General features: G+C 45.0%; 1 protein-coding gene across 1 annotated transcript; it reads right to left on the reverse strand.

Annotated features, from left to right (window-relative positions):
* Nucleotides 1-124: 124 nt before the first annotated feature.
* On the reverse strand, nucleotides 125-4,469 carry LOC121586156 (E3 ubiquitin-protein ligase rnf146). Its single transcript, XM_041902659.2, is given in 4 exon segments — nucleotides 125-1,261; nucleotides 1,264-2,193; nucleotides 2,365-2,427; nucleotides 4,344-4,469. Coding segments are annotated over 2 exon segments (1,059 nt in total). The 5' UTR covers nucleotides 2,182-2,193; nucleotides 2,365-2,427; nucleotides 4,344-4,469; the 3' UTR covers nucleotides 125-1,120.
* Nucleotides 4,470-10,651: the final 6,182 nt, after the last annotated feature.

The raw sequence follows: 10,651 nt of genomic DNA on the forward strand, positions 1-10,651 counted from the left end.
GTGACCAGATTTGATACAAGAGAGCTTATTCCTTACAGTATCTTGCATTATGTCACTAGTATTGGTATGTGATCAGCTCACCTTTTGCTTTCATCGAACAAAAACAAAACTTCCAATCTCATCGTTTTGATGAATAGACACATTTTATTTAAATTACAAACCATGTAACAAAAGATTACGAACAAAAATGATTACAGAAAGTAAACAGTTATTTTAATGAGAGTGAAATTGAGCTGGACAGATGACAATGACAGTCAGCGGGTAAGAAATATAAAAACAATACAATTTAAAACTTCAAATGTTTTGCAGGAGACAGCCCAGCCACATAGAAACCGTTGCTCTTCACTTACCGTCTTAGTAATCACACAATATAATTTACAACCAGAGGAAAACAAAGAAAAAACAAATAGTTAATCAAACTCAAAATCTAAAAATCAGTCCTCCTCTTCACCAGTAGTGTTTAAGAACCCAACCCTTCTCTTAAAAACACATGCACACGTTATGAAACAGACTAGCATTTCAGATGAAAAATCAGCAACTGAACACTAAGACCATGCTTCGCTTTTGAAACACAAATGAAAATGCAGTCGACTGACTTAGGGCTATGATCAGTGAGGTCATGGAGCATGGTGTTAATCACTTTGGAGCTGCCTAGAGCTCAACACACGGAGCTGCTGCAGAGAGAGGAACACACTGAACCACTGATCTGATCAAAACAACTGTTGATTAGCTGATAAGAGGCAGCTACCCGATTCAGTTAAATGCATTTTTGTGTCTCTGATAAAAACAACAAGTCTCCATCTTTCATCACGGCTGCATCACACACACTGTCTGGAGGCATGGGGACGTTCAAACAACGTCCCAACAACTTACACGAAACAACAATTCAACGCTCAATTAACAAGTTGTATAGGGGAAAGACTTTGCTCCCAAGGCCCACCAGTAAATTTGGACCAGAACTAATTTTCAGGGGGGTCATTTTAATCTTGAAAGTCTAATATAATGGGAGCGTCTCCTTGCCTTGAGACAGTTGTATGCGGGGGTTGGTTTGGATCTGTTTCAGAGTCATATGTTAGCCGAGAATGTTAGCTCCAGTGCAGAAGTTCATGATGAGTTGAGCTCACACTTCAGTACACTGGCCGTCAGGCCTTCTCGACCTCACACTGCTGCTGGAGGCCTCAGCCCCAGGGGGGGACCTGTCCTCCGGGCTCTCCCCCAAACGCAGTCTCTGCTCCCGGGGCTCCACTGCCTCCCCGTCCCCTCCTCATCGTCGCTCCAGTCCCCAGACCCATCCACAGAGGTGTTAGGACCAGAGGACATGGAGGGTGTGGCGGTGGCCTCCTCTTCCCCCTCCTCCTCTCCCTCCCCAACCTCAGCCCTCTCCGGGGCATCTGTGGGGCTGATGTGGAGCTGGGCCAGGGCGTCCTCCAGGGAGGGATTGGTGGGGCTGCCGGGCTGGCCCCCCAGAGAGGTGGGAGGCCTGGCAGGAGCAGACAGGACTGTGGAAGCAGCTGGAGCTGCTGCAGCCTGCTGCACTGGGGCTGCTAAAGTATCAGCCCCGTCTGCAGAGATCCCTCTCCCTGCCGCAGCGGACCCCTGCGCCCCGCCCTCTGTGTCTAGACGGAGGCCTGCCACCCCTTTCTTGGGGATGTCCACAACGTCCCGTTTTATCTTGCGGCGGCGGCCGTGCTCATTGCGCCGGTACTGCACCATGTTCTCCAGGTCGGCCACGTACAGGAACCCGGCAATCAGCATCTCAGCTGTCTTCTTGCCCTTGGAGAAAGCGTCCTCCAGCTCACGGCTGGTCCTCTCGTCATACTGCCACCAGCCGTTCCTCCCCTCATAGTACCAGGCGTTGTCCCCTGTGGCACCCCGCCCTCCGGCCTTCAGCTCCTCAGGGGACAGCAGAGTGGGGTGCTCCAGGAAGTCCTCGGGAACCTCCTGTCTACAGAGAGCACAGCGCTTGCTCTGCCAGGACGCCCCTTTCACACACAGGAAGCAGAAGACGTGGCGGCAGGGTAGCTGGACAGGGTGGACACAGCTCTGCAGGCAGATAGCACACTCTGGGACAGGTAGGGCAGGTGATGAGCCACTGGAACCAGAGCAGGCAGAGTCACCACTCCCCTTCTTACTGGATGGGAGCGAGCTCACAGAGTGGTCAACCTCACCGCAGCTAGCCATCCTTAGGAAGTACTTTGGGTGGGGGGCAAAGAAGAGAGACCATTATGGACACAGAAAAGGATGTCAATGTGAACTACTAGCATCATAGTTGTCAAAAATGAAATCAACCAATACACTGAACAAGTTAAAGCAGTTTATTTAGCTACACAGAGGAAAGGCAGAGATACTATAGTAGCTACTTACTGTAATATCTGCTAATGTTGCTGCTGTAGCATTACGCTTATTGGTGGTTGTTCAAATGTCTCACTGCCAAAAGGAAACAAAGGTTATAGCACTGACATAGATGAACTTACGATTCTTTGGAAACACAGTAAACAATACGGGAATGACAATATCGATAGTAAATTGTTTTCGGATAATTGAAAAAAACAAAGTGTTTATATTTTACTATTTTCAACAACATCACGAAAATACGACCGGACATGGTCCCGATACGCTAGCTAGTTAACAATTACACTGGGTAAGTTTAGCTAGCTAAAAATAAATCTTTGAAGATAAATGTTACTAGCAAGCTCATTGAGCATTAGCCCTTGATCATAGCTCTGTTCCATTACATTACACATACGAGTCATTAGACGAAGGCGTCTTTTGTAGGGGGAGTTCGGTTTAGAGCCGTGATGCTCGGTCCGAACATTAACATGCACCGCTTGTGGAACGGTGTTGGAAGCATAAGGACCTTATATTTTATATCGGCAAGAATTTTTATATTATTAAAAGAAGGTTAAATTGGTACACACCTTTATAGGGCTCCCACATGGCCATATTTCCATGTTACAGCACTTTATGGAAAACAGATGGAAGACAGTGTACTACCTGTGCTAATTAGCTATCTGCTTCTCTGAACACCTGTGTGCAAACGGAAGACTGACGCCACGAACGTGTTGTTACTGAAAAATACTATTGGCTGCAACTGTGTTAAAACCAGTATTTTTATGTGATATGAAAGTTGAGGGGTTTATGTTTATAAAACCGTACCACAATTGAGAAACGATTCACGTTTAGATGGAGTATTTAGCTGTTTTGGCTTCCAGAGCCAATTCGCCCTTTAAAACAGAACATGTAAGGTCCTTAGACTAAGGAGTAACGCTAGCCTCCTTTATTCCAATATTAGCTAATTGACCATCCACGGCTCTAATGGATTTTTGTCATAGTTTGAGGCATCTGTCAAACAACTAGTTAAACTGTTCGCTAGCTCAGGGTTTCCCAAACTCGGTCCTGGGCCCCACTTGTATAATATTTTTTTTGCCCAACACTACACAGCTGATTCAAATAACCAACTCATCATCAAGCGTTGATTCTTTGAAAATCAGCTGTTTAGTGTTAGGGTAAAAACCTAAATTTGCACCCAGGGGAGCCCCAGGACCAAGTTTGGGAAACCCTGAGCTAGCTAACTGACCAGGAGGATACCAGTATCGCGATACTCGTTAGTGTCGTGGCAAGGAAACAAAACATGAAGCAGATGTAACTTCTTTTGAAAAACAACTAATGTTGAAAACAAAAAATCATTATGTTGTCATCCAGTGTCACATTTACTTTATTTTCCAAGCTATAGCTAACTATTTTACATACAGTAGGTTTTTAAAGGACCAAAGAGTTGTCTGCTTCGTGTTAAATATTTTGCCATGGAAAAAATATCGCGATAAAGCCCTACCAAAAACAGATGACTAACAGTTACCTTGCTAACGATGGCTTACCCCCGTTTTGTTCTTCGAGGGTAAGCCATCGTTAGCAAGGTAGCTAACGCTAGCTAGTTGGCTAATCTCCGAGCTAGCAAACTCGACAGCATTCTCTTTTTACATAACGTAGCTAGCTACGGCCACAATACATTTCTGATATGTTCGGTGTTATTCGCATTGAAACGGCGACAAACTAACGTTAGCTAGTCTGCTAACTACCCACCCTCAGCATGAGGAATCAAAACAATGAGACCTGTTGTATCTTGGACTGACAACGTAGTTAGCTAGCTAACGTTAGCTTAGTTGCCTTCTCAGTCGAGAAAGAAAGCCAGAGCTAGTCACTTCTCTCTTAGCCGGACTGTCATTTCGCATGTTAGATTTATCGGTCATTGTGTGCCTCTTGTATTGTTAAATATTACATTGATTATAAATCATACATATTTATCTAAATTAGCTGTATAGCGAGACATTTTATGATAAACTCACCCGTCTGTTTTCCTCCTTCACAAAAAGCAGGGTAGTAAGTCTAGCTATCTACGTATTTAGCCTGTCAAAGTATGATGACTACGTTTATTGGACGTAATCACGCACAGCACATTCACATTTTCTCGAATCAGCGGAGAAGTGCAATATGAAGTAATTGCAGACCGCAATTCGGGGCGTTTCTTAATATGGGCGTTCCTTGGTAACAGGACACGCCCATTAATGCATGCCATTGGTCAAGTCCATTGATACCTGCCATTTGTCTGTTCCGGTGTTATGAGACTGATGGTGTCAAGACACAGAAGATGTGATTGGCGGTGACAGTTGAGGGTACGAGGACAGATTCGAAAAGATGGCGGAGGCAGACGATGAAGTGGATTGTGAATCTAAAGGCGGTAGAATCAAGGAAGATTGGAGTATTGTTCAAAAGAATGGAAAAAGGAGCAAAGTAGGGTACAGCGCGGAGAATGTCCCTTTATATCTTGTAGGAGTGAGGTTTGTTAATGAGGAGCAGCTTATCGAAATACCAATCTTGAAGAATCGATTTGAGCTATCCGAACTGGTGGAGATGGTGATGGTAAAGTGAAGGATGTGTTGATCACGAGAGGCGGGTTTGTTTAGATTTTTTGTACTTCTGCAGATCAGAAGGAACGTGTGTTGCGGCTCTCCGGATTTCAAAAGTTTGACGTGTCGTTTGTGTCTCTTCGGAACATGGCACCCCTCAAGGGGGTAATATCTGGCGGGAAGTCGATGTTAAAGAGATGAAAAATATTCCTGGAGTGATTGATGAATCGAGTGGTGAATGATGAAAAGGTGAAGAGTTTATCTGTTCTTTAGTTTTTTGATATGGAGTCTCTCCCTACTCAAGTGCAGTTGGGGTATATAAACTACAAAGTCAGAGCATTTATCCTAAGACCAATGCAGTGTGATCGCTGTAAAGCTTTTGGTCATGTCAAGGGTTTGCAGAAGGGAGAAACCGAGATGTCCAAGTTGTGGAAAATATCATTTAATGTGATGAAAAAGTGAAATGTTGCAATTGTGGTGGGAACCACGAAGTCACGTTTTTTGAATGCCTGACAAGGGTGAAAAAAAATGAGGTGGTGATAAGTTGCGTCAATTCAAATCTGGTATTGGAACAAAAAGAGGTCAATACACGTCTTCTAAAATAGACTAGTATTTTAATTAATGCAAAACACTTCAATGGTAAATATGATGTTCGTATATATTGGTCCACTGAAAAACCACGCAGGGTAGTCAGAGAACTGGTCCATTGTTATAAGTTCTTCTTTAAATACTCTGACAGAGATAGTTCCCGCTCCCTGCTGGCTTATCACCACCTCACTTGTAGTAAACAGCGCCGGAGAAGATGGCTGCCGTTTTACAGCCCTCTAACCAATTGTACTATTATGTGTGTTTTTCCGCGTTATTTGTAATTTATTTTGTACATAATGTTTCTGCCATCGTCTCTTATAACCAAAAAGAGCTTCTGGATATCAGGACAGCGATTACTCACCTCGTATTGACGAAGATTTTTTCTTCAACGAGGCGACGCGAAGGATATCATACAGACACCCGACAAGGCCCAAATCCCCGTCATTCGCGTGAGGAAGAGACAGAGATATCGTGGGACGTAGATCGGGTGCCTTGTAAGGATCCGACGGCGAGCGAGTAAACTGCCTCTTCCATCAATCCTATTAGCCAACGTTCAATCATTTGAAAATAAATTGGATGACCTAAGATTACCGTTATCCTACCAACGGGACATTAAAAACTGTAATATCTTATGTTTCACAGAGTCGTGGCTGAACGACGACATGGATATCATACAGCTAGCGGGGTAAGACAAGGGGTGGCGGTCTGTGTATATTTGTAAACAACAGCTGGTGCACAAAATCAAATACTAAGGAAGTCTTGAGGTTTTGCTCGCCTGAGGTAGAGTATCTTATGATAAGCTGTAGACCACACTATTTACCAAGAGAGTTTTCATCTATATTTTTCATAGCTGTCTATTTACCACCACAAACCAATGCTGGCATTAAGATTGCACTGAATGAGTTGTACAAGGCCATAAATCAACAGGAAAACGCTCATCCAGATGCAGCGCTCCTAGTGGCCGGGGACTTTAATGCAGGGAAACTTAAATCCGTTCTACCTCATTTCTACCAGCATGTTAAATGTGCAACCAGAGGAAAAAAACTCTAGACCACCTTTACTCCACACACAGAGACGCATACAAAGCTCTCCCTCGCCCTCCATTTGGCAAATCTGACCATAACTCTATCCTCCTGATTCCTGCTTATAAGCAAAAACTAAAGCAGGAAGCACCAGTGACTCGGTTAATAAAAAAGTGGTCAGATGACGCAGATGCTAAGCTACAGGACTGTTTTGCTAGCACAGACTGGAACATGTTCCGGGATTCTTCAGACAGCATTGAGGAGTACACCACATCAGTCACTGGCTTCATCAATAAGTGCATCGATGATGTCGTCCCCACAGTGACCGTACGTACATACCCCCAACCAGAAGCCATGGATTACAGGAAACATCCGCACTGAGCTAAAGGGTAGAGCTGCCGCTTTCAAGGAACGGGACTCTAACCCGGACGCTTATAAGAAATCCCGCTATGACCTCCGACGAACCATCAAACAGGCAAAGAGTCAATACAGGACTAAGATTGAATCGTACTACACTGGCTCTGACGCTCGTCGGATGTGGCAGGGCTTGAAAACTATTACAGACTACAAAGGGAAGCACAGCCGCGAGCTGCCCAGTGGCACAAGCCTACCAGACAGAGCTAAACCACTTCTATGCTCGCCGAGGCAAACAACACTGAAGCATGCATGAGAGCACCAGCTGTTCCGGATGACTATGTGATCACGCTCTCCGTAGCCCATGTGAGTAAGACTTTTAAGCAGGTCAACATTCACAAGGCCGCAGGGCCAGACGGATTACCAGGACGTGTACTCCGAGCATGTGCTGACCAACTGGCAAGTGTCTTCACTGACATTTTCAACATGTCCCTGACTGAGTCTGTAATACCAACATGTTTCAAGCAGACCACCATAGTCCCCGTGCCCAAGGACTCTAAGATAACCTGCCTAAATGACTACCGACCCGTAGCACTGATGTCTGTAGCCATGAAGTGCTTTGAAAGGCTGGTCATGGCTCACATCAACAGCATTATCCCAGAAACCCTAGACCTACTCCAATTTGCATACCGCCCCAACAGATCCACAGATGATGCAATCTCTATTGCACTCCACACTGCCCTTTCCCACCTGGACAAGAGGAACACCTACGTGAGAATGCTATTCATTGACTACAGCTCAGCATTCAACACCATAGTGCCCTCTAAGCTCATCACTAAGCTAAGGATCCTGGGACTAAACACCTCCCTCTGCAACTGGATCCTGGACTTCCTGACGGGCCGCCCCCAGGTGGTAAGGGTAGGTAACAACACATCTGCCACACTGATCCTCAACACGGGGGCCCCTCAGGGGTGCGTGCTCAGTCCCCTCCTGTACTCTCTGTTCACCCATGACTGCATGGCCAGGCACGACTCCAACACCATCATTAAGTTTGCCGACGACACAACAGTGGTAGGCCTGATCACCCGACAACGATGAGACAGCCTATAGGGAGGAGGTCAGAGACCTGGCCGTGTGGTGCCAGGACAACAACCTCTCCCTCAACGTGACCAAGACAAAGGAGATGATTGTGGACTACAGGAAAAAAAAGAGGACTGAGCACGCCCCCATTCTCATCGACGGGGCTGTAGTGGAACCGGTTGAGAGCTTCAAGTTCCTTGGTGTCCACATCACCAACAAACTATCATGGTCCAAACACTTCTAGACAGTCGTGAAGAGGGCACGACAAAGCCTATTCCCCCTCAGGAGACTGAAAAGATTTGGCATGGGTCCTCAGATCCTCAAAAAATTCTACAGCTGCACCATCGAGAGCATCCTGACTGGTTGCATCACCGCCTGGTATGGCAACTGCTTGGCCTCGACCGCAAGGCACTACAGAGGGTAGTGCGTACGGCCCAGTACATCACTGGGGCCAAGCTTCCTGCCATCCAGGACCTCTATACCAGGCGGTGTCAGAGGAAGGCCCTCAAAATTGTCAAAGACTCCAGCCACCCTAGTCATAGACTGTTCTCTCTGCTACCGCACGGCAAGCGGTACCGGAGTGCCAAGTCTAGGTCCAAAAAACTTCTCAACAGCTTCTACCCCAAGCCATAAGACTCCTGAACAGCTAATCATGGCTACCCGGACTATTTGCACTGCCCCCCACCCCATCCTTTTTACGCTGCTGCTACTCTGTTAATTATTTATGCATAGTCACTTTAACTCTACCCACATGTACATATTACCTCAACTACCTCAACTAGCCGGTGCCCCCGCACATTGACTCTGCAACGGTACCCCCCTGTATATATAGCCTCCCTACTGTTACTTTATTTTACTTCTGCTCTTTTTTTTCTCAACACTTTTTTTGTTGTTGTTTTATTTTTACTTTTTTTTAGTTAAAAATAAATGCACTGTTGGTTAAGGGCTGTAAGTAAGCATTTCACTGTAATGTCTGCACCTGTTGTATTCGGCGCATGTGACCAATACGATTTGATTTGATTTGATTTGATCAGAGTAGAGACTGAGCGTGGTTTAGACTTACTCAGCCTATCGTTGGCGCACAGGCTGGTCGCAGTCCCTTGGCGCTTCACTGTTGCCAGGTGTTTAGTTGTTTTCTCCACAACTTGTCCAGAGAGTCAGCAATCCCAGACATCTTTGTAGCAGAACACATGTCCTTGAGCGTTCTAACAAAGAGGCAGTGTTTGTGTATGTGAGACACAAGCCTTATCTCCCCCTACTCCCTAATAGCTCTTCACATGAATCACAGCTTGTTATGTTGGCCAATTTATATCAGTACAGTACAAACCTATTATGTTTAATCATTAATGCTCTCTTATTAAGCTAACAGCACATCTAAAATATAAGAGAATAATTTCCCACAGTGGCCAAAGTTAGGGTTGTACAGAGCATTTTAGAAGATGCATGTTTGACCGAATCGAGAACGGAGATAGTATCACTAAATTAAGGTTTGTCGAAAATTCTCTGTGCTACACCAAACAGTATCTAACCTGTAACTCCCAGTAATGGATACCACAAATCTTTGGTTAAATCGCATTATCTGGTGTTACAATCTGTACCTACCAAGGGGGTATGTATACACTGTAAAAAATAAAATAAAAACAACCACTAATTATTAACTAATTATTATTAAGTAACTGGTTCCACAGCCTTTTTTTTTGTTTACTGAACTTTTTGGTCAAAGTGTTACCTGAACTTGTTGGCCCAAACTTAGCGGCAACATGAGAAAACGGAGGCAAAAATTCAGTCAACTTAAAATGATATTTGCTCAATTTGTGTCATATGTTCATTCAACTAGAAATTACATAATTTTTGGCATCTTACCTAAAAAAAAGGCTGTGGAACTATACTGAACAAAAATATAAACGCAACATGTAAAGTGTTGGTCTCATGTTGCTTGAGCTTAAATAAAATATCCCGGAAATGTTTCATACACACAAAAAGCTTATTTCTCTAAACTTTTGCACAAATTTGTTTACATCCCTGTTAGTGAACATTTCTCCTTTGCCAAGATAATCCATCTACCGGACAGGTGTGGCATATCAATAATAATAATATGCCATTTAGCAGACGCTTTTATCCAAAGCGACATACAGTCATGTGTGCATACATTTTTACGTATGGGTGGTCCCGGGGATCGAACCCACTACCCTGGCGTTACAAGCGCCATGCTCTACCAATTGAGCTACAGAGGACCACAATCAAGAAGCTGATTAAACAGCATGATCATTACACAGATGCACCTTGTGCTGGGGACAATACAAGACCACTCTAAAATGTGCAGTTTTGTCACACAACACATTGCCACAGATGTCTCAAGTTTTGAGGGAGCGTGCAATTGGCATGCTGCCTGCAGGAATGTCCACCAGAGCTGTTGCCAGAGAACTGAATGCTCATTTCTCTACCATAAGCCGGCTCAAACTTAATTTGAGAGAATTTGGCAGTACGTCCAACGGGCCTCACAACCGCAGTACGTCCAACCGGCCTGAGACCAACCACCTGGACAGCTGATGAAACTGTGGGTTTGCGCAACCGAAGAAGTTCTGCACAAACTGTCAGCTAGCATGTATGGGCGAGTGGTTTGCTGATGTCAACGTTGTGAACAGAGTGCCCCATGGTGATGGTGGGGTTATGGTATGGGCAGGCATAAGCTACGGACAATGA

The sequence above is a fragment of the Coregonus clupeaformis genome, chromosome 2 (assembly GCF_020615455.1).
Source record: "Coregonus clupeaformis isolate EN_2021a chromosome 2, ASM2061545v1, whole genome shotgun sequence".
Lineage (NCBI taxonomy): Eukaryota > Metazoa > Chordata > Actinopteri > Salmoniformes > Salmonidae > Coregonus > Coregonus clupeaformis.